This window comes from Notamacropus eugenii, chromosome 4 (genome assembly GCF_028372415.1).
Source record: "Notamacropus eugenii isolate mMacEug1 chromosome 4, mMacEug1.pri_v2, whole genome shotgun sequence".
Taxonomy (NCBI): domain Eukaryota; kingdom Metazoa; phylum Chordata; class Mammalia; order Diprotodontia; family Macropodidae; genus Notamacropus; species Notamacropus eugenii.
In genome coordinates this window covers 294,437,856-294,462,897 of record NC_092875.1, presented here as the reverse complement: position 1 = coordinate 294,462,897, position 25,042 = coordinate 294,437,856, and the positions used below count along the sequence as shown (strand labels likewise).

General features: G+C 35.9%; 1 protein-coding gene across 11 annotated transcripts in view; it reads left to right on the top strand.

The window, feature by feature from the left end:
- STAU2 (staufen double-stranded RNA binding protein 2) overlaps positions 1 to 25,042 on the top strand; it is a 452,577-nt gene that overhangs the window by 149,771 nt on the left and 277,764 nt on the right. For 6 of the 11 annotated variants that reach the window (XM_072604888.1, XM_072604879.1, XM_072604881.1 and 3 more), the window contains 4 exons: positions 15,104 to 15,196; positions 20,752 to 20,911; positions 22,734 to 22,841; positions 23,360 to 23,572. In XM_072604888.1, the coding sequence (XP_072460989.1) occupies positions 15,104 to 15,196; positions 20,752 to 20,911; positions 22,734 to 22,841; positions 23,360 to 23,572 (574 nt within the window). The remainder of the gene's footprint in view (positions 1 to 15,103; positions 15,197 to 20,751; positions 20,912 to 22,733; positions 22,842 to 23,359; positions 23,573 to 25,042) is intronic. The other 5 variants (XM_072604884.1, XM_072604882.1, XM_072604883.1 and 2 more) reach the window with 1 other exon arrangement.

The window sequence follows — 25,042 nt, the reverse complement described above, 5'->3', positions numbered from 1 at the left end:
GTATCGTGGAATTGTGGTATGATTTCCTAGATCAGACTCAGCAATATAAGGATCCGTATTTGGTAGACTTTGTCATTATCACACTATTATTACTTTAATGCTTCTTGGCTCTATGATTCAGAGTGTGAGTTTTCCTTCCATTAACATAATTTATAACCTCTCCATAATTTAATAGATAGTCTACAAAAGTTGCTGTGGCTGAAAGATTTTTTTACCCTGTGGCACAGTTCTCTTGAAGGGACTCTGAATGTAACCAGATGGTTCTTGAAAAATAAATATTCTGTCACTGGGCCTGTATTTGAAGTTTTTACAATTTGGTAGGACCTGCCTGAGTTTCTAGTCTACTGGCCTGATGCTGAATAGCCTAGGTTTACTTCTACTGATTAGGCATCAGTCTAGGATATTAGTAGAGGCAATCCAACTATAATTTCCATTTATGTATCCCTTTGTGGTTTATAAAACTCCTTCTTCATAAATGACCATATTAGGCAAATAGTGCAAATGTTATTGTTATTTTACAGGTGAAATTGAAGCTGAGAGTTATTATTTGCTTCACTGAACTCAAATCATTTTCCCCAGACAAATTTCTTTTCAGTGCACTAAGAGAAATGGAGAATGTTAGTGCAGAATGGCTGGTGGTGATATTTGAAGAACTGTGGAAAATGGGAGTGGTGTTTTAGGACTAGGTGGTCAAACATCCTCATATTCAACAGAGGGAAGGAGATTGGTTTGACTTCAACTTTTGACTTTTGAGCAGTGAAACCATAGACAATGAACCAGTGGGCAGTGAAAGTTGTTCAGAACCTGGTTGTGTGAGTTTCTGGAAGTGTATTTTTCAAAGGATTAGCCTTGCCTTCCTTCTGAGGAAGAGACTAGGAAAGTAGTGGTGGCAGTGGTGATAGGGAGAGCACCGTCTATTCCTCCATCCTCTCATAGGAAGTCTGTTGACTGAAAGCGATATTGGTATATAGGAGAGCCAAAGTAAGAGACTGAATAGGTGCAACAGTCCTTCCCTGCATCCCCACCTGTTAGTCTCAGAACTGGGGTGGGTGGGTAAAGGATAGTTTCAAAATTTTCTCTTTTGTGTCTATTTTATGTTTATTTGTTGGATTTCTAATTTTAAAATTCCGTATCCAGTTCATTAGTCCTCTCTATTTTGTTAATGAATGCTTTTAGGCATACAATTTTTCTTTCAAGGACTACTTTAACTAATGTATCCCAGAAATTTGGGTATGCTATCTCATCATATTATTATCCTTTATAGTATTTTTATGACATTTTACAGTATTTTTTCTATGATTTTTTTCTTTGACTTGTTTAGGATTTCATCATTAAATTTCCATTGAATTCTTCATCTTTTGCTTGTGCTCCCTATATTGATTGTGGTATTTTTCATTATGGTCGATGAAGAATGTGTTTAGATACTTCTGCTTTTTTTACATTTATTTGCAATTTTTTTGTGCCCTAATATGTGGCCTATTTTTGTAAAACTGTGTAGTGCTGAGAAATATATATGCTTTTTAATGTGATCATTTAGGAGATACCATAAATCTTTTATCTCTAAATTCTCTAACAGTTTGTTCGGTTCTGTTTTCCTCTTTACTTATCTTTCTGTTAGATTTGTTCAACTCTGAGAATGGATCACTACTGTCATCTATTATTGTATTATCTATGCATTTTTTAAATTCTGTTTTTTTCTTCCTAAATTTATTTGCTAAATGATTTGGTATATATGTATTAACTATTATTACTGGTTCATTATGGTTTCTTTAAACATCATAAGATTTTCTTGTTTATATATGTATGTGTATATATATTATATATATATATGGATGTGAACTTTTATTTTTTGCTTTGACTGATAGCATAATTTCAACTCCTGCTTTGTTTTGATTCCCCTGATGCATAGTAAATTTTCTGTCAGCCTGTCATTTTGATTCTGTTTTTCTTTCCTTTTCAGATGTGTTTCGTATAAACAACAGAGCATTAGGTTTTGTTTTCTTATACTTCCTGCCACTTTTTCATTTTATTGCTTTTTTTGTCCATTCACATTTAGTTATTCAAATTAGGTTTGCATTTGCCTTTGGGTTTTTTTGTTTTTGGTGTGTGTTTTTAAAGATTTGTCTCTGAGATTATTTGTAATTAAACTACTTTAATATAGCTGTTCTCTCCTTATAACTCCCCCCCATTTGTTAATCCTTTCCCTAGTTTCAGGAAAAAAACTTACACTCCTATTGATTTCTTGGATTTTCTTTCTTTCTTTCTTTCTTTCTTTCTTTCTTTCTTTCTTTCTTTCTTTCTTTCTTTCTTTTGTTCGTTATTTTTCCCCTCTCATTTCAGAAATTGGTTCAAAATCACCTCTTCTTTTCACTTTTCCAAGTGTTTGCGATTATTAATTTTCTTTTTATTTAACTGTCTAAATTTTTTTTTCTTTGTGCTCTGCATTAATTTATTGAATGAGCTCCAGGAGGCATAAGTCTGAGAGTCAGCTTTGTGCCCCTGCCTTGGGTGCTGAAAGCTTGGTGGCTGATTAGCAGTGAATCAAATAAGGATTAGAGTTCATGGTAATTTATAAGAATTTTATCTTTTCTTTGGTCTCCTTTGTCTTTCGGAGTCAGCTATAACTACTTGACATCTAAACTTAATTTCTTTTGTTGGGCAAAGAAACAAACAAATAATAGCAATAATTGCTAGCATTTGTTGTTATTCAGTCATTTTTCAGTCTTGTTTGTAAAACCCCCATTTGAGTGGTTTTTTGTTTTTTTTTTGTCAGAGATCCTGGAATGGCTTGCCATTTCCTTCTCCAGCTCATTTTACAGTTGGGGAAACTGAAGCAAATAAATTTGCCTAGGGTCAAACAGATAGTAAGTGTCTGAGGCCAGATTTGAACTCATGAAGAATAATCTTACTGATTCCAGGCCTGGCATGCTATTCACTGTGCCACCTAGCAGCCCCTGCTAGTGCTTATATAGTACTGTAAGGTTTTTAAAGCACTCTACAAATATTTATCAATTTTTTTTTCCTCACAACAACCTGTAAGGTAGGTGCTATTATTTATCCCCACTTTACAAATGAGGAAACTGAAACAGACAGAAGTTAAGCCACTTGTCCATAACCACACAATAAATAAGTAAGTCTTCCTGACTCCATGTCCAGAAATTGTCTAATTCACTATTTTGTTAGTATCATTATGACTTCTTAGTCTTTTTCACTCTTTCCTGGACATACCTAGTTATTTCATGTTTTTCTCCACTGCCTTTGTAAGCTCTAAGTTTACATGGAACCATTGCCTTGGATGACGCTCCAACAATAACGTGCCAGACACAAATTAGTTTTAATATTTAAGGGAACCTCCACTAACTTATTGTTTGGGAGTTGGAGATCAAAGGTCTAGGAAACCTATGCAAGACATTTTTGCCATGATTCAACTCTTCTATAGGCCCCCTAAGGCCAGAACCTCAGAGTGAGATGAAAGCATCCTCTGATAAGAAGAATGAACCTTGAATCAGTTCTTTTTGAACTTACACTGCTTAGGTGATTGATATTCCTTATGGAAGCTTCCTTATGGTAGCTGGCCTCTTGGCTATGGTTTCTTGTTTGAAGGTTCATGAACCTCAGTGTTCATCATACCCATTGTGTTTACCTTGACTGCTATTTCAAGCCTCCCAGTTTCCTCATCTATAAAGTGAAACGATGATCTTTTAGGGTTTCTTCCAATTCTGATGTTCTGTAATTTTTCTGATCTACCCTAGTCTGTTGCTCAAGATCTGACACAATCTATACAAAGCTGAGGATCGGATATGGAATATAAGTACTTATGTTCAAATCTTAGCTCTTTTATTTATTATGACCTATGTAGCCTTGGGAAACTTGTTTAATTTCTCTGAGCCTCACTTTATTCATCTGTAAAATGGGGAGATTGGACTAGATAATTTCTAAAATCCCTTTTAGATCTAGATACTGTGGAAGTAGTTATGGTAAATTTCTCCAAAAATCAAATTTTTCAGGTAATATAGTTAACAGATACAATAAAATACTAATATCATTATTTAGAAAAACAAGAAAACTTCCCACTTAGTGAGGGATAAGGGATGATATGGTGTTGATCCTAACATAAGCTCATGTTCAATGTTAATATACCTATGGGTTACTCCATTAATTTCTTGGATTGACATTCTTGGATGTTTGATCAGCATTTAATTAAATATAAGGAGATTAGACATCCTTTTGGCTTCAACACCTGTTTTATTTCCTATACATTTTATTTATGCATTTACTTTCAAGTCATAGTAATTCTTGGATATTGGCCCTCCCACGTACCCCATAATTAAATCTTCCTTTGTAAAGAAGAAAAACAGTTGTGCAAAAAAGTCTGACAATGTTCACAACTATCACATAGGCTCTAGGCTTGTTCTTCCAACTTATTCACAGTGGCAGGCTGGATTCTCAGAGGATACTGCTCTCCTCAAGGGTTCTTGGGGTAACCCTAAGGGAGTTATGGGGTAGTTTTTTACTTTTGCTCATAAACCCCCACTAGTATACTTCCTTCATAGATTATTTTTTTATATCAATTGGCTAGCCACACTTAATTAGTTTTTAGAAACCATTATATACTATGGTGGTATTTAAAAGAGATGGTACAAAATATTCCCAATATTAAAACAAAGATACACTTTCCTACAAGTATGTATAGAATGTAGAGAAAGTGGGCCTGACCTTAGCACATCTGGCAAAGGATTAACTCACAGCTTCTAATTACTAGAAGTCCCCTTCTTCACTTCATGGGGTCCTCACTGAGTTCCCCACAGGCATGATAGAGCTTTCTGTGGCTGTAAACTTGCCTTTCTTAAGTATCTAATCTGTCCTCATTTCCCAATTTAGATCCTGCTCTCAACCACTGCTGTTCCTGTGACGTTGGTAGAATGGTCATGGAAAGTTCAAAGCTATCCAAAATTTTGAAGTTCACATGACCAGATCCCAGTCAAGAATGGATCAGGGGCTGGAGATAGAGAATTTCTCCCCTATCTCCCCACCCCTACCCCAGGCAAAGCAATTTCTGCAGAGTAGCCTGCTGTTTTTCTCTCAGCTCCACAGGGCATGACCAACTCTTAATTCAAGCCCAATATACTCCTAGCCTGACTTTGCTTCATCCAGTGGTTGGAAATATTTTACTCCTTTCAGGTTATTGAAGGACTTTTCACTCCTTTGAATGATTGATCCAACAGAGGTCTTTTCATCTGATTAAAGGTATTAGGACCAGAATTTTTCCTGGTAATCACTTTAATTGGGGTAAGGATGATTGATTGGCTTGAAACCCACCTACCTTTATGTATAATCACCTGCCTCTCCTCCAAGTTCAGGAAGATGTGTTTCATTGTCTATTCTCAGGGACCAAGTTGAATGATTGCAGTTATATACATTTCAAACTTGTTTTCCATATTTTTTCATTTATATTATTGTAGCCCTTCATTCTTATTTTTCTTATTATTAGTGCACACAAAGCTCATGTTCCTTGGAATTTTTGGTAATTGTCACTCTTACTGTACTTTTACATTCTATTACATGCATATGCCACAGTTTATTCATCTGTTTTCCCGAATAATGGGCACTCACTTTATTTCGTTTTTCTTAGGATTGGTTTAGGGACTTGCTAAACCTGTTATTTAATAAATTGGCATAGGTAGCAGAAAATTCTTCAACCAATGCAGGTTGACATATTTTCTGCAATTTTTAATTTTAGACAGCTGTTTAGACCCCCCAAGAGGCTAAACAGTTTCCTTAGGGTCACAGAGCGAGTATGTGCTCCTGGCTTGAAATCTGGGTTTTCTTGGCTCTGAGGTTTATATTCTGCCGGTTCTTTGCTACTACAAAAAGTTTAGTACTTTTCTTAAAGCTCACTTTTGATTGGCTTCTAATCTGTTAAAATTTGCCCAGTTTCTTCTTTCCTCACTACAAATGAAATAAAAATTTAAATTTATGACAAATAATAATGAAATTGTTAGAATTAGAGCTTATTAAATGTTAGTTAATTAGTTAAATTAATGGTAAGTACAACATAGTAATTTTAATTCAAGCCTGACGTAGAACTTTTTCATATGGAAATATATGTATATTTATCATAATATATGAATTTTAAAATATATATACATATTTTCTAAAGATAATGCCTTTGTCATCTATTATAAAGTACTATGATAAAGAAAATTCAGAATAAGTTGGAGAATAAAGACTAGTGAGAAATTATTCTCATCATGTTAATTTTGTATTTCCCAGCATAATTCTGTACTTGAGTCTATTTTCTAGCATATACTAATAGCTGCCATTTAATTACAACTGTATTGTATACTTAGAATGAATAATAGTGCTAAAAGTATAGAAATAATAAAATAGTTGACATTTCATTGGAATTCTGTGTTTTGACTTATAAAGTGCTTTATAGTCCTGAAATACAGATTCTGTAAATGCTTTGTAGATAAGTAGTTTGAGATATAAAAGTTAAGTGACAACTATCTCAAGTCTACTGTAGAAATAAACACAAAAATTCTAAAACTCCTAATTAGGCCAGGCCATAACTTTGTCAGGTATCATGAAACACAAACTTTTAAAGATATGATAGCTAAAATTCCAAAAGGTTACAAAAAGTTCTCAGAAATGGCCAACTATGTTGAGATTTATGAACAATACTATCAAATGAAATGAGGTAATTATTTTTCATTTCAAAAAATTCTACTAAAGTTGTTTGGAATATGTCTGTCTCACCTTGTAAAAATGATATTCAAGAACATGGAGATGATGGGCGAACAGGGTAATCAGAGAAGTGGAAGGCCTAATGGGCTTTAATTGTTTAGAATGATAATATAAAATGAGTTGACAAAGGCAGTCTTGGTAAAAGAGGCTTGTCTAATGGACTGAGTACATAGCATAGAAATTATCTATGATTGTGAGTCTACCACAGAACAATAAGGTATATACTCCAAAAAAGGCTATTAATGAAATTGTGGTGGCATTTATTTATAAGGACTAAGTAGAAACCCTTATTTTGTATGTACTCAGTTGGGAAGCATGTGAAAGCTAGAATCAGCACTTTTTCAGAATTATAAAGTCTTGGAAATGTGTTTGGAAGAGAAGACTAACTCTTGAACCAGTTGTTTATTTATTTGTAGGATATCAGGTTGATAGAGGAAAAGGAAGGATCATGACTTTCAAAAAATAGTTTTGAGAAAGTTCCCATAGGCTAGGTATTTCTTTTTAGTTTTTGAAATATGTAGACAAGGTAGCGCATAGCTCCGATTATTCCAGCTTCAGTAAGACTGGATATAGTTTGTCATGACCATTTCTGTCCTTTACAAAAAATAAGGAGCCTCTTCTTTGTATCATCAATAATTAATTGGTAATCTACAACAAAGAAGCCTATGAATAGTGAGTGGTTTATTCCACAGTCCAAGAGGATTAAAAAAAAAAGATTGTTGTAGACTTCCATGATTCATTGTAAGCACGGTAAAGATAGGAACTATGTGTCTAATGACTATGTCTTAAGATTTTCAGTAAGGCATCACTTTCCCTAAGCATAATTTCTCAGTAGCACTAGTCTTTATTCTCCAAACTCATTCTGAATTTTCTTTATAGTAGTTCTTTATAGTAGACCCACAAAAGCATTATCTTTAGAATGCATGGATATGTATTTTAAAATTCATATATTATGATATATACACATATATCTTCATATGAATGAAGTTCTAAGTCAGACTTGAATTCAAATTACTATTATGTACTTACCATGCTTTCCTAAGAGTAAGTTAAAAAGGGAGAGATGAGATAGTTGTTGAATCAAAAAACATCCATCAAGTGTCTTTGTCAGGCATTGTGCTAAGTGCTGGGGATATAAAGGCAAAAAAGCAGTCCCTGCCCTTAAGTACCTCACAGTCTAATGGGACAGACAACAGGGAAATAAATATGTACAAATAAATATATGTGACTTGAACTGGAGATAATTTTAAAGGAAAGGCACTTTAAAAATATTATTTTATTTTTTTCTTAATTACATGTAAAATTTTTTAACATTCTTTTTTTTAGGTTTAGAATTCCAGACTCTATCTCTGCCTTCCTCCCTTCCCTGCCTCCCTAATATAGTAAGCAATCTGATATAGATTATACATGTGTAATCATGTAAAACATTTCCGTATTAATTATTTTGTGCAAGAAAACGTGAACAAAAACAAAAGAAAGGAAAGAAGGAAGACAGAAAGAAAAGAAGAAAGGGAGGAAGGAAGGAAGAAAGTATGCTTTGGTCTATATTTAGATGGCATCAGTTGTTTCCCTGGAGGTGGACTGCATTTTTCATCATGAGTCCTTTGGGATTGTCTTGGATCATTGTATTGCTGAGAATAGATGTTCTTCATCATATAGCAGTATTGTTGTTACTGTGTTCAATGTTCTCCTGGCTCTGCTTACTTCACCTGGAAGGCAGTAAAATTAAGGGGAATCAGTAAAGAGCTTCTTACAGAAGGTAGGATTTGAGCTGGGACTTGAAGGAAGCCAGGAAAGCCAGGAATTGGAGATGAGGAGGGAGAGAATGTCAGGCCTGTAAGTGAAAGTACCTGGAGTCAAGATGGAATGTCATGTCTAAGGAACAGCAAGTAGGGCTGTCACTGGATCCCAGAGAGTGAGGGAGTGACTAAGAGAGGGAGGGAGTGAGTTAGAGAGAGAGAGAGAGAGAGAGAGAGAGAGAGAGAGAGAGAGAGTGTGTGTGTGTGTGTGTGTGTGTGTGTGTGTGTGTGTGTGTGTGTGTGTGTATGTGTGTGTGTGTGTGTGTTGAGGGGGTAAGTGGGGGGGAGAGTTAAAAAGGGGCTAAAAAGAGGATTTTATATTTGATCCTGGAGGTGATACGAAGTCACTGGAATATGGTGTAGGGGTATGACATGGTCATATTTGAGCCTTAGGAAGATCCATTTGATAGCTGAGTGGAGGATGGATTGGAGTAGGGAGAGACTTGTGGCAGGAAGATCCAGCAGAAGAAACTGAAATTTTCTAGGCATAAGATGATGAGAACCTGTCCTAAGGCAGTGGCAGTGTCAAAAGAAACATTAGAAAGATAGAATCAACAAACAATAGATTGGATATGGAGGGTGAGAGAGAGTGAGGAGTTCAGGAGGACACCTAGGTTGTGAGCCTGGTTGGCTGGGAGGATGGTGATACCCTCAGCAGCAATAGGAAAGTTAGGAAGAGAGAAGGACTTTGAGGAAAGATCATGGATTCCATTTTGGATTTGTTGATTTTAAGATGTCTATAGAACATCCTGTTTGAGAAGTTCAATGGGCAGCTGGAGATGTGAGACTGGAGGTCAGGAGAGAGTTTAGAGCTAGATAAATAGATGTGAGAATCATCTGCATTGGGATAATCATTGAATCCTCATTCATTTAACATTGATTAAATTATCAAATTACTCCTGAATATCCAGTAAGTAGAATTTGGGTGGGTAAAAATTATTCATGGAAATATTCATCATTTTACAATAAGCATTATACAAAAAACCTAACACCTAATTTAAATGAAGGAAAATAATTACAAAGATATTGTATTAAATAAATAGAGAAGGTCAACCTTGAAGGTTGCTCATTGAAACAAAAGAATGAAAATTTCAGACTAGAATCTGACACAAAAAATTCTACCTCTTTTCTCTTGTAATTCAATCTGGGTACCATTAGTAATAGTGCTCTGGTTAATCTTAATTGTCATGATGATATAAGGAGAAATGATATTTAAGGTAAGCTAATCATGTGGGGCATATCATTAGGCACCATTGTTAAGTCAGAGGATGAAGTGTAAGAAGAATGAGACAAGTCAGGCATCCGGTCTCAAAACTTCTTGTAGCTAGCATAAGTTTATTTTATTCTATATATTTTCAAATTCTGAACTAAAAAGTACAGTGACTTTTTTTCCTATGATATATGTATGTGATATGGTGTATATGTTTGTCTTTTTATATCCATATTTGATAGCTAAAAAGGGAGAGGCCCCAAGGGCTCTATAGTATGCAATTAATATTTTGGCCAGAAAATCAGCAGATTGTTTCAGTATGGTTATGTGTTATGACATCATATTCCAGTAAAATTATAATGAACAGAAATTTTGTTTGTCTCTGCGGCAAACCAAAACGAGTTTTGTAATTGTCAACAGACCTTAGTGATTATAATGGCGCCCACTTACATCACTGTAGTTAAGGGCCTGTCAGCATTCCAGTTATGAACCCCAATTTTCAGGGGTTTATAACTGATTGTAAACATTTGCTTTGTGTTGGAACTTGGCATATAAGACCTCAGTTCAGGAGAAAATTTCTGATTTCATGGAGGGAGACAAAAAATTCTGTGGGACATAAAGAAATTCAATATTTGTTGTTTTATTCTAAGAAAATATTTGCCTTAAGGTTACCTTCATTGTCTCTTCAATTAGATGCAGCTAGGTGGTTCAGTGGATAGAGCACTGGGCTTGGAGTTGGGAAGATCTGAGTTCAAATCTGAATTAAGACATTTAATAGCTGTGTGACCTTGGGCATACCACTTCACCTCTGTTTGCCTTGGAGGCAGTTAGTTGGCTCCGTGGATAGAGCGCTGGACCTTGAGTCAAGAAGACCTGAGTTCAAATCTAGTATCAGACTAGCAGTATTAGCTGCTGTGTGACCCTGGGCAAGTCACTTTATCTCTGCCTTAATCTACTGGAGAAGAAAATGGCAAATCACTCCACTACCTTTGCCAAGAAAACCCCATGGACAGTACTGGTATGATATGACCCACAGGATCCCAAAGAGTTGGACACGACTAAATAACAATTATCTCATAGACTTTACTGTACTTTTCAGTTTCATAATGAAAGGCCAGAGCAAGGCAATGATTTCTACTACTTTTTTTAAAAAAGATATTTAAAACAACCTTTTATCTCTTGGATAGAAGAAAAATGTCTGGATTTAGAGTCACAAGACCTAGGTCACAATTTGGGTTTTCTACTTGTGTCTGTGTGACACGGAGTCATCACTAACTGTCTTGGACTTCAGTTTCCTTATATGTTAAATGAGTATGTTGAAGTAATTGTTTTCTATTGTTCTCTATCACAGTTTTAGAAATCTTATAGGTTTTTTGGGGAGTGGGAATTTATTCAAATGTTTGTGCATAATATGAACTAATAAGTTTGGTTTTAAGCTACATTCATTATTTCATACTTTATCAATGAATCTTCATGCTCTCTAGCATTGCTGATTGCAGCCTATCCATGCTTTCACACTTTGGACAAATCTTCTTCTTGTCTTCCTATAAATTCTTCATAGAAAGTGTAAAAACATTTTGGGAATCTTCCTTTAGATAGTCTAGCCTTTGCATGGATAACATAGGCTATCCATTGGTAGTCCCTTACTCTTGCTATATGACTAGTACACCTTGTTTTCCATTCATACACCTCTTTGAAAGTCTTTTTAAAAATAATATTCTATTTTTTCCCAATTACATGCAAAAACAATTTTTACCATTCATTCTTTAAAATTGACTTTCAAATTTTCTCTTTTTCTCCCTGAAATGGTAAGCAATTTGATATAGGTTGTATGAAAGAAATCATGCAAAACATTTCATAGTAATGTCATGAAAGAAAACACAGTTAAAAATATGAAAAGAGGTGAGAAATAGTATGCTTTCATCCGCATTCAGACTCTTATCCCTTCTTTCTCTGGAAGTGGATACCATTTTTCATCAATGAGTCCTTTGGAATTGTCATAGATCATTGTATTACTAAAAATAGCTAAGTCATTCACTGTTGATCATCTGATACTCTTTATACTGCTTTTCCCACTGGATTCTTCATTGATCATATACGTAAGCCAACTAGCACCTATCATGTATTTCCATTGCCTTTGGTGGCACCCACAAGTTTAACTTCTGAAAGGTGAAAATTACTTGACATGTAACTAGATAACATTACTTGAAGAATATTGATATTGAAAATATGAGACTTTGCTTCAGGGATAAATGGGATCATCAGAAACATTTCTTAAATGTGTGCCAGCATGCTCTTCTACTCCTTTTCAATTCTGGGTCAATTCGTTGTATATCTTCAATGAATGCCCAAGATATATATGTACTAATATTTATGGAATTTATGGGATTCCAGTCTAACTCCATATCAGTGTGAACAGTCTGTGTTTTTCACCCACTTTTTTCCCTTTCCCTTTTTTCAAAGTCTTTTGAATTTTTATGCATTGCATTTAGGAGGTTCTGTAATGCTCTGGGGCTTGATGAAAACAACACAGTGCCATTTGAAAACAGGAGCATTCGAAAGACGTCACTGTTAACAGGGAGTCCTTCCACTTGGATTCAGTGTTGGAAATCTTTGATATGTTTGGCAATCTTTTTTATGCCTTGTGTGACATTAATAATCAGAAGGTCATGAAACAAATTTATCTCTATTTCTGCATCTTTAAAGAAATCTCATATGATTGTGACATTTGTGTATGGGTGACACTGTTGAAACCTTTAAGACAATTACAAGTCAAAGTGCTTATGAAATTTTAAAATACTATGCAAATGGCAGTTATGATTGTGATTAGTAGTAGTATTAATTGTATGATTGTAATGATGCACTCTGTTATAGAATGTCATTTGTAATTTCATATTATGAAAGAAAAATAGCTAATTTCGTTCATTTCCAACCTGAATTCTTTGTTGTGTTTTATATTTTCGACCATTCCTTCTTTCTTGAAGCCCTCTTTTACTTTGGTTTCCATGACATTGTTATTTCTTTCTTAACTTTGCATTCACCCTTTATTTCTTCTCCATTTTCTTTTCTTCTCCCCACCTCCATTAATCAGCAATAATCGTCAATTCTCAGTCCTAGTTTTTATTGCTCATTGTTTAGTCATGTTTTACTCTTTGTGATCTCATTTGGAGTTTTCTTGGCAGATACTGGAGTGTTTTGCCATTACCTTCTCCAGCTCATTTTACAGATGAAGAAACTGAGACAAATAGGGTTAAGTGACTTGCCCAGGATCACACAGATAGGATGTTTCTGGGGTCATATTTAAACTCAGGAAGATTCATCTTCCTGACTCCAGGCCTGGAACTCTCTCCCACCAGCTCTCCCCCATTCACCATCCTAGGTACTCTGTTATTTTCTTACATCACTCAGTTAATCAACCAACCAGCAAGTATTTAAGTTCTATATATATATATATCCTTCCCTACAAATTCTAATGTGCATGTAGAATTTAAACAATTTCTTCTAAAATTTGCATGTCTAGTCCCAACATACATTTCTGTTCTTCAATTTATCTTTCAAATCTGACCCCAGACACTTACTAGCTGTGTGACCCTGGGCAAGTCACTTAACCTGTTTGCTTCAGTTCCTCATCTCTAAAATGAGCCAGAGGAGGAAATGACAAGCCACTCCAGTATCTTTGCCAAGAAAATCCTAAATGGGGTCACAAAAAGTTGGATATAACTGAAACAAATGAACAACAAATCTTTCACAAGGTTCAATATATTCACCTCATGTGGATTTGCTTTCGTTTTGGATTGCATCATAGAAAGTTTTGATCTCAGATTTATTGACAGTATATTATGTCATGTACTCTAGGTTAAATCCTCTTATCCTCTCTTGTCAGTTCTGTCTTTGCAACAATCTCTCATATGAGAGATCTCATATGTACATGTCTCCTCTTCTCCAGCATTGTTACCACCATCGTGTATACCCTCATCGCCTTACACCCAGACTAGCTAGCCTGCTGGTTGATCTTCCTACCTCAAATTTTTCCCTGTTCCAGTGCTTCCTCCACTTAACTCCTGACCTATCTTACAGGTCTGACCATGATTCCCTCATCCCCCAAACCCAATAAATTCCGGTGACACCTCCAGGAACAAATATAAATTCTTTAGCTTTCAAAGACTTCCCACGACCTCATTCCCTCCTACCTTTTTGTCTCCCTACACCTTATGTCCCTCCACATACCTTATTATCTAGGAACACTGGTGTTTTTGATGTTCCTCATGTAAGCACTCCATCTCCAGATTCTAGGCATTGTCACTGGTTATTCCCCATGCCTAGAATACTCTTTCTCCTCATCTCCACCTCCTTGTTTCTCTGGCTTCCTTGAAGTCCCAGTTAAAATCCTATCTTCTATATGATGCCTTTCCTGGTCCTTCTTAATGTCACTATCTTCCTCTATTGATTATCTCCAGTTTATCTTGTATGAGGCTTGTTTGTACATAAATACTCATTGAGTATCTATTCTACTGTTCTTTCTACATACTGTTCATAACTAAAATTCTGACCAAAAGCAGGGTAGAAAATGACCAAAGACAAGAAATTACTTTATTGAATGTTCCGAGTATAGTCTGTACTTTTCAATTCAATTCAGTAAACATTTAGTAAGTATATATCATGGGCCAAGCACTGTGATAAGTGCTGGGGATAAATCACATTAAAAAGAAGAAAAGCAGTCTCTGCTGTCAAGGAACTTACAATACAAGGGAGGAACACAACATAATAAAGGAAGGTGCAAAGGGGAGGAACTTGAGGAGGGACTATGAGGCGGTGTGATGTTCATGGGATCAGAACCAAGCAAAGCTGGTGACAGAAAATGGAGAGTTACCTGGGATAATTTATAAAACCTGAATCCAACATATTAGTTGGTGGGTTTTTAAAAAATATATATATATTTTCACCAAAGTGTTCCTTTTCTGCTTCCTAGAACTGCCTTCAAGTTCTTCAGTTCTATGCTTTGAAACTTCAAGCATAGGCCTGGTGATTGACTTTATTTTTGTATCATCTGAGTATCAACCTAATTAAAATTGTCCAGACTTCATCATTTTAGGTACCAGGTGATGAATTTGTTTGGGGATGTCAATTATTAGAACTCTAGAACCAGACCTCCATATTTTAGCCACCATTTCTAAAGCCACACCATCCCTGCTTCCTCCCCTTCCTAGTTTTCCTTTTTGAACTGTCTTCCCTCATTAGAATACCAGCTCCTTGGGGTCAGGGACTGTCTTGATTTCTTATTAGTATATCTTGTATTTATACAGTTCCTGGCATATACTAGATTCTTAATAAGTGCTTTATCATTCAGTTGTCAGCATTCATCATTGAAGACCATCCATTCAGTCAGAGAGGGGTTGAAGAAATTCAAGTCTATCTACGGAAGGCTGGTTGAAGGAACTGGGTATGTTAGTCTAGAAAAGAGAAGATCCTATATGTAACACTGAAAGATAATACAGGTATTAATGTCCTGATTTTATGGATGATGAAAGGGAAGCTCAGAGTGGTGAAGCTGTAAGTAATTTGGATAGCTTCAAAGTCCCTAAATTATTAAAGACCTAACCACATAGAAAGACAATGAAACTTTTTGTATTCTATGCTCTCCTGCTTGCTTCCCCTGCCTCTTCCCCCTGAAACTTTTCTCCTCCATTCCCAGTGATTATTTAAATAGTAATCAAATTTGAAATGCCCTGCCAACTTGACATTGACAGGGAAAAAACCTATTTCAATTCTTGTGCTTCCTCTATATCTACACATACACGCATGCACAATTCTGAGAAAATTCCTTCTCTAGTTTAAGGACTAAAATATCATATCAGTGCTGGGAAGATTCCCCACCCACTTAAGGACTAGTATTCTCAGAAGATTCCCCCGTTACTTTAGCTATAGGACAGAATAATAATAATGAGGCCCCCATCCTGCCCTGCCAGCTCAGTCAAGTGGAGAAACAGGACAAGGGATGTGATTAGTACTATTATACTTTGTGGTGTTTAGACCACATGTATAGTATTATCTTCAGATTTGGGCACCATTACTTAGGGAAGAACACTGATGAGCTGGAGAATATCCAAGTGAGATCAAGCAGAATGGCCAAGAGTTTGGGCTGAGGATCAGCTGAAGGAACTGTTTAGTGTTTGGCTTTTTATTATGAAATTAACAAACAGCAAAAAAGAGAACATTGCCATATATAAAGTATAACAGAGAAAGAGTGTTATGTGTGAAACCATGAATTTACACTATGTACAATTTTTTGGAAGTATATTAAAAATTCAGTGTGTTACTTTCAAAAGTGTCCTCCATATCTGTCTTTTCATCTTTCTTCTTCTCCTCTTTGTGTTTTAAAATATGCTTTAAGGCTCTCCTATTTTCATTTTCCTTTTTTCATGGCAATACTATTGATAGCTTCCCATGGTTCCATCTCCCCATTAAAAAGAGAGTGAAACATACATCTTTTAACAAGCAAGTATAGTCAAGCAAAACCAATTCACACATTATTAATGTCCCAAAATATGTCTTTCAGTGTATCATGCTTCATCATCTAGCTCACAGAGCTGTAGTTGGTCATTGCATTGATCAGAATTAAGTCTTTCAAAGTTGCCTTTTTTTTGAATAGTGTTCTTGTTACTGTATAAATTGTTCTTTGGGTTCTCCTCACTTTACTCTGTATTGGTTTATAAGAGACCTCCCGTCTTTCTCCCCCTTTTGTCATTTCACATGGCATAATAATATTCCATTATAATTCATGTTAAACCATAATTTATTCAGTTCTTTCCCTGCTTAATGGATAATCACTCTTATTTTCCAGTTCTTTACTGTACACAAAAAGAATGATTATAAATATTTTCCTTCTTCCTTTGGTCTTTGTGGGTATAGAGTTACTACGATTATTGCAGCAATCAAAGGGGGAGGGTGTACAGGAAATATTGAAAATATTTCCAAATTTCTTTCCAGAACGTCTGGGCCAATTCATAGTTCCATCAGAGATGTACTGGTATGTCTGTCTTCCAGCAGCCCCTCCAGTAACTGTCATTTTATTTTTTCTTATCATCTTCACCAATCTGATAGGTGGAATATAAAAGTTGTTTTAAAATTTCATTCCTTTAATTATTTGTGATTTGGAGCATTTAAAAAATATGGCTGTTCATCTTCATGTATTTGAAGAACTATTGTGTGGAAGGTTTGATCTCATCACAGAGGACATAACTAGGAGCATTGAGTAGCATTGCAAAGAAACAAATTTATACTCATCCATTATAAGGACTACTATTGCTCATGTCCTGTCTGTAATATAGAGAAAAGGTATTTAAGGACTTCACTTGACTGTATAGGTGATTTTTAATTATTTGTAATAATGAAAGGGATGAGAGAAAATCATGAAAGCAAATTTTTAAAAAAATGTTTTGTTGAACCTTTCTTCCTTTAGCTTACATGATATTGAACTTTATTGGTTTTTCTTTTTATCTCTTTGAGCATTCTTCAAAAAAAATTCAGTTTTGTTCATTTCAGTAATATTTATTAAACACCTCCTATCTTCAAACACTTTGCCATGTTATCTCTATTCAAAACCAGATTTTCAAGCCCCATGATTAGTGCTCTTTCTGCTAAATCATGTTGCTTCCCTAGGGGTGAGGTAGAGGGAGGTGCCAAATACGACTCCTCGCTGACACACACAGAAATAAGGAAATTAGAACACTAAGGATGTACAGTCACATCAAATCAAGTTAACAAGCATTTATTAAGTACCTACTATGTGCCAGGCACTGTATTAAATGCTGGGTATACAACAAAAGGCAAAAATAGTACCTCCCTTCAAAGAGCTCACATCCTAATGGGGAAAACCACATGTGGATAACTATGCAATCAAGATATGTACAGGGTAAATTGGAGTACCTTAGAGTCTCATCTGCACAGAGATGGTAATTGAATCCATAGGAAGTGTTGAGATCACCAAGTAAAATAGTGTAAAGGGAGAAAAGAGAAACCAGGACAGATCCCTGGAGGACATCCGTGATTAGAGGGCGTGACCTGGACTGAAATTGAGCAAAGGAGAATGAGAGATACTTAAGATAGATAGGAGAACCAGGAAAGAGCAGTGTCATGGAAAGCTAGAAAGAAGAGAGTATCAGGGAGAAAAGGGTGATTGACAGAGTCAGATTTGGCAGAGAAGGCAAGAAAAATGAGGACTGAGAAAAGGCCTTTATACTGACATCTAAGAGATCGTTAATAACTCCAGAGACAGTAGTTTTGGTTAAATGATGAGGCTTGGAAGCCAGACTACAGAGGGCTTAAGAAAAAAGGAAGTGGGGGCACGGATTATAGATTTTCTCAAGGAGTCTACCCATGGACAGCAGGACTAACATAGGGCTATAGCTAGTTAGGATAGATGGTTCAAGAGAAGGATGTGTGTGTGTGTGTGTGTGTGTGTGTGTGTGTGTGTGTGTGTGTGTGTGTGTGTGTGTAGAAATGGTTGTATTTGTTGGCAGCAGGCAAGCAGTCAGCAGACAGATTGAAGATTAGTGAGAGAGAGGATATGATAGAGGAAGCAAAGTACTATAGAGGACAGGGTAGAATGAGATCTCTTGTGTACATAGAAGGATTTGCCTTGGCCAGAAGAGATTGCCTCTTCCTATGAGACCAAGGTGAAGAAGGAGATAGTGGTGGAAGGCATCTGAGAGATGAGCAGGAGGGGAAAAGAAGTAGCTTTCACTAAATGGCCTGATTTTTTTTTCTGTGTAATATGAAGCAAAGTTCTTAGCTGGAAGGGTGGGGGAGGAGGAAATTCCTCCTCCTCCATAGGAGGTTTGAGAAAAGATGAAATGATTTGGAAGAGCCACTGTAGTGAGTGAGATAGTGAGTAGATTATGGAGGTGTAGAAGGATTGCTGTGCCACTCTGTAGGCCCAGATGAGATTAGGTAACATAAATCTGTAATGAGCCCAGTCAGCAGAGTTTTCTAATTTTCTCTAACTTCACATGAGTAGGAGTGAAGGTGGTGGATGATGGGAGTACTCTAAGGTTGGGTTTTGGCAGGACGAGATTAGTGATAGGATAAGGATTATTAATTTGCCCTGGATTCAAGAGAAGATGATAATGTGGAGCTGAACTGGTTTACCTCAGTTAGATAGGGAAGGAAGGTGATAACCTAAGAAAGAATGAAGAGTTTGAGGGATCGGAGGTCATAGTAAGGATGAAGAACAGGGTTAAGGGTTGTAAGACAAAGGGAAAAATGAACTGATATAAAATTGTGATCAGATAAAGAGATTTCAAGAGTTCATGAACATGGAAGTAGAATCCTCGTGGGTGATGGTAAGATCAAGGGTATGACACCATCTCCATGTATAGGTGAGGTGCAGCAGAGGGTTAAGTCAAGAATGCAAGTAAGTTAAGGATGTTATGATTCCTAGAAGTGCCAGTGACAAGTAAGGGTTATTTCTGTCTCCTTTTCTCCACCATGATCAATATGGGTATGAATGAAAGCACAATCAGTGCTGTAAAAGGTGGCTGACCCAGAATGCCATGTCATCATAAGAATGTGTCTCAGTGGTTTAAGAAAACTGGAAGGCTTGAGAAAGGAAAAGTCTAAGCAAATTTGTGTGGACAATCAACCTTGAGTTCCCAATTGTAAGGTCTGGGTTGGGGGGATAGGATCAAGGGAGCAGGCAGCAAGAAGTGAGGAACAGGGTTTGTAAAATGACAGATGGCAGTTCCCAATCACTGAAGTCATTCAGAAGATGAGGGGTGATAAGTTTGAGATGCCAGAAGGACAGGAAATATGTAAAAGACCTAACTGAAACTCATAGGTTCATAGAATCCAGACTTATAAAGGACCTGATAGGTCATTAGTTCAGTTGCTTCATTTTACACATGTGGAAACTGAGTCCAAGAGACGTTAAATGATTTGTTTAAGCTCACAGGGATAGTTTGACTACAAATCCAATGCACTTTTCAGTGTTTCACACTGTCTGTCTCAAAAGTTAATAAGGATAAATTTACAGACTTGGTTATCATCCATGTCCAAGTGATATTTGAAGACATCACCAAAATGAAGTACATAGAGAGAATGAAAGGATATCAAAATTTAGGGTGAGGAAGAACTAGCAATCCTGTCACGTAGAAAGCATTGTGGATTTAGGGTCAGAGGCAGAATGAAGCAATGAAAGGTAATCATAAGATTTCTAATGTGCGTCGGTACAATGTTTTTTCATGGTGTTGTGGTGACTCTGGGTTCATGAAGGCTCTGCTGGCAGAACAAAAACACTGTCAAGTCTTACCCAACTGGAAAGACTTTGATTCCAGGCTTAGTGATGTACTTTTGTCCAAGGCATGCTAGGTAAGTTCACAGAGGTTCATCTGAGATGGGCAGACATTAAGTCATGAATTATTTTTGGTCATAGCAGTTAAGGGAAATTTTTCTAAGATGTGAGAGAGTTGCAGTCTGCATCAGTAGAGACAATATATTCTCACCGATAAAAATCTTAGTCCTTGAAGTTTTGATCAGTATAACACCTAGTGTAACCTGAAGACTTTTATCTAATTCCCTTCTACAAAGAATGGGTCTAATAAACTTAAGCAGCAACATTGAATTATATTGATTGTAACATTACAGCATTAACATATTGGCTAAAATCCAGTATGATAAAATGGCTGCTATTTAAGAGAATATGTAGTTTATGTTTAACTTCAAATTATTTATTTTTAACTGTTTACTAATATTTGGGTAAAAATTTATTCAAAATAAGTTTCTTATTTTTTTGTATGTGATTTTTCTATTATATAATAATATAAGGTAGAGATAATGCTTTTATTTTTTTAGTCATATCAATATCTACTTGAAGATAAAATTTTTATATAGTGGTTGAGGGTACATTGTATACCTTATGTAATTTAAAACAAAACATGTTTTTAATCTTTATGGAGTGTTTTTCCCTCCAGTAATAACATTTACTCTTTCCAATTCTAGGTATCATTGTCCAGTGCCTAAAGTTTTTTATGTCCAGCTAAGTGTTGGAAACAACGAGTTTTTTGGGGAAGGAAAGACTCGTCAGGCTGCTAGACACAATGCTGCAACAAAGGCTCTCCAAGCTCTCCAGAATGAACCTATCCCAGAGAAATTACCTCAGGTGCCATTGCTTCTAATACTCAAATGAACATGCAATTTCATTGACATGGATCCTCTCTCCAATAGTGTGGATTGCAACCCATCTAGATCTGCCTATACTGTGTGACTCCTATCTATGTCTTTTCACAAATTTGTCAAGGGGGTTGGGTGGGAAGACATCCGCCCAAGGTAGATTGGCTCATTTTCTCGCGACTGCTTGAAGATACCAGTAGAATATGGTGACTGTGCTGTCATTATTCTTTGGTCTGGTTATTTGAACAATCCTTATGTTCCCATTTCTTTAGTTAGATATGATATTTATTATGCATCTCCTTAATTTCTCATTTCTACTCTGTTGCAGCTGATCACACACATCATACTTTCCTCCATTGCCCTTTGGGAGATTTTCAGTTTTAATTCTTCTAAGACTTGTGTCTTATGACTTGCCCCATATGACAACACAAGAGAAATTCAATATTAAAAGATGGCCCTTTATTTTAGGAAAAAGCTTGGAGTCATCATAATAAAAATAATAACGTGGTAATAGCAGCTCATATTTGAACTGTGCAAAACCCTGCAAAGCAAGTTGAAGACTCATAGTTAAATTATAACAAAGGCAGGTCATAGCATTTAATCCTTAATAAGTCCCTTGGTCTCCTTCTCTCAATAGTTAAATTGTTAAGAAGGAAAACATGTTCTGCTTGATGAATATGTACCTTTTTTGTATAAAAGGAAGAAGTAAATTTTTCTTGATATGATTAGAGACAAATATAATAGTTCAATTTGACATCCTTCTCGGGCTGCCTTTCCATTCCTCTGCTGTGCCATGGTTTACAGCCACAGTTGCCCTTCAGTACTGATGAAACTATAGAATGGGGTTCTGAGTATCACTCAGATCAGTAACATTGCATTAAGAGCTGAAGGGCCTATGTTTAAATCCCGACTTTGTTACTTCCTCCCTGACTATCTTTGAACAAGTCATTTAAGATTTTTTAATGTCTTATTTGAATCTCAGGTTCCTCCTGTGAAAGGAGGCAATTGTTCATATTATCCCTAAAATCTTTTCCAGGAATAGATCTTATGATTCCAGTTCTAATTGGGAAAAAAAATATTTTCCTTATGTTGCTCCTAAATATATCCCCTACTATTTTTTTCTCATTGTTTCTAGTTTTGCCCTCTGAAACCAAGGAGGAAAAGAAATAAATTTTTCTTGATAAGATAAATGATGATCCTCTAAATATTTGAAGAGAGCTCTCCTGTCCCCACAAAGTTTTCTCTTCTCCAGGCTAACCAGCACAACAGATCCCAAATTGGAGCATTGTGCTTTAGACATTTGCATGAGGAGGCACAGGGAAAGAAAATCAGATTTCTAAGTTGGGGTTCTAGTATCTCCCAGGACGGGACATTCTCATAGTAACTAGGAGGGATTAATAAATGGTATCAACATATATATTTACACTCATTCACTATTTTGTCTAAGAAGCCAATAAATGCTCCTTGAATTGGATTGATTAGAAGGCATGAAACTATGTAACAAAAGAACTACAGATGATCATTTTCCGATTTGTGTCACTAAGTTTGACTACCTCAGATACGTATGGTTGAATTTTGTTTATAGCCTTAGTTTATAATAAAAATAATTTTATAGTTATACTTTTCCATTATATTTTTTGAAAGATATTGCAGTTTTGACAGTACAAATTTACAAAAAAAATTCTGTTCTGATTTCTATCAAAGCAATTTCCTTGTCTTCTATTACTTAGTATGATATTATAAATAAGAAGCAAAGTTCCTTGACAACTGAGTACTATATGGCACAAATTTCCTTGTTTTTCATGATCTAGAATGGAGAATCAGGAAAAGAAATAGAAGAAGAAAAAGATGCCAACAAATCTGAGATCAGCTTAGTTTTTGAAATTGGATTGAAACGTAACATGCCTGTCACTTTTGAGGTACGTACTTAATAGAGATTTTCATGGTTTTTTTTCTGCTCCCCAATCATTGACAATAAATTACCTTGTGAAAATAAATCATAATTCAGCAGTCTTAGTCAGTGTGTCTCCCTAATCTTATGAGACTATAGGCATTTGATCTTTTACTAAAGCCCTAGTCTTTAATGAATTTCTTTAATGAATGAAGGTGATTTGGTGATATGCTCCAAAACTATCCTTGTGGAACAAATACCCTGGAAGGTACTACAAAGTTGGAGGGCCTTCATCTATAGGCTTAATAACAAACTATGTATTTGTTGTTAGAGGACCAACTTAACTACATGTGGAGAGACTTATCACGATAGGATTGGCCTCTGAATGATGTATTTTTTACTGCTGTAACTCATTATAGTTGTTTTCTAAGTCATAGAGGGATTGTTCTCTGTGATGGTGAAGAGAATATTTTTACCAGTGGAAACATGAATCTTTGCAGTATTGAAGAAGAAGTATAAACACTATGTCCTATTTTAAATTAATAGGTCATTAAGGAAAGTGGACCTCCACATATGAAGAGTTTTGTTACCCGAGTATCAGTAGGAGAGTTCTCTGCAGAAGGAGAGGGAAATAGCAAAAAACTCTCAAAAAAACGTGCTGCAAGCTCTGTGTTGCAGGAACTAAGAAAGCTTCCACCTCTTCCTGTGATTGAAAAGCCAAAATTGTATTTTAGAAAACGTCCTAAAACAATATTAAAGGTAAGACATATGCATGTAAGAGTGACTAAATTGTGAAAAAATGTTGAAGTACCTTTGAAATTAGGTAATTCTATAAGATCATAAAAGTGCTTTGGATGGTTACCATCAGCATAAAACTGAATTTCATCACCTTCTTACTGAGCCAAGAATCCTGCATTTTTCTAAGCTTTACTTGTACTTTGCTTTTGATGGAATTAAATGCTGCCTTCTTAGAGATGGATGAACTATCCTGCTGGTAAACCCCATGGAGATCTTGTTTTTCATTTAGCAGCTTCTGAATTTCCTCACCATTTTCATCAAACCAGTCTTGGTGTTTGCTACTGTTCTGACCCAGATGAACAAATGCAGTACTGTACACCAAATCTCTGAAAGCTGTCTACTCCTTTTCTGCTCCATTGTTGCCAGCTATGTTTTGGCTCAACTTTCCCTCCAAGTTAGCAACAAGCTGTTCACACTCAGAGAAGAGCTCTAATTTGTTGATGTTAATTCTTCTGGTAGTCATTTTGCCTTGGGGGCGGCACTTTTGATGGATGCAAATATTTAACTTGGAAAGAATAAGTCTATGATCAGTCCAGCACTCTGCACCACACATTACCTTTTCTACTCTCACATTTTGTCTGTCTCTTCTTACAATCACATAGTCTAGTAGATTCCAATGTTTGCTGCAAGGGTGCATCCATGAAGTTTTATTGCATTTAGGTAAAGGGAAAACAGTGTTGGTGATGAGAAGGTCATGTGATGTACAAGTCTTCAGCAGTAAATGACCATTGCCATTGCTGTTTCCAACTCCATTCCTCCCTAGGACTCCTTGCCAAGTCTGGTAGCCTGAGCCTACTCTAGCATTAAAGTCACCCAGAATGATAAGCTTGTCCTCTCTTGGGACATTGATGATAAGTGTCTCTAGACAGGCACCTATCTTAATTCATGTGTAATATCTAGGAAAGGATATGTATATCCAGACAAAGTTTATTATGCTGTGTCCTCCATGTACACAGTACAAAGTAAAAGGACTTACTAAAACACATATGCAAATACACATGAGAAACTATACCTGCAAAGCTTTAAAGAGACTGTGTATTTGGGAGACTATATTTAATCCAATTGTACTCCCATTGCTTAAAATAATTTTGAATCCTCATTTGTAATTCCTTTAGAACCAGTTTGTCAAAAAAGGACCTCAGTCTCAATTCCTATTCATCATGCCTCCATTTTGACAAAAAAAAATTTTTTTTAGCCAGCTGAACAATTCACCTCTACAAGTATTGTCTCTAAGTGACATTTGGTTATTTACAAAACTCAAATACCTTTTTAGAAGTCTAAGATTTGTTACTATAATGAATATTCAAAAAGTGTTCTGCAAGTTCTGAGGACACTTGTACTTTGTACTTTGTCTTACATCAGCTATATTTCCCAGTGTATCACTTTTGTTTTTCCCTCTCCCAGAGCCATTGTTTATAATAAAAAGTAAAT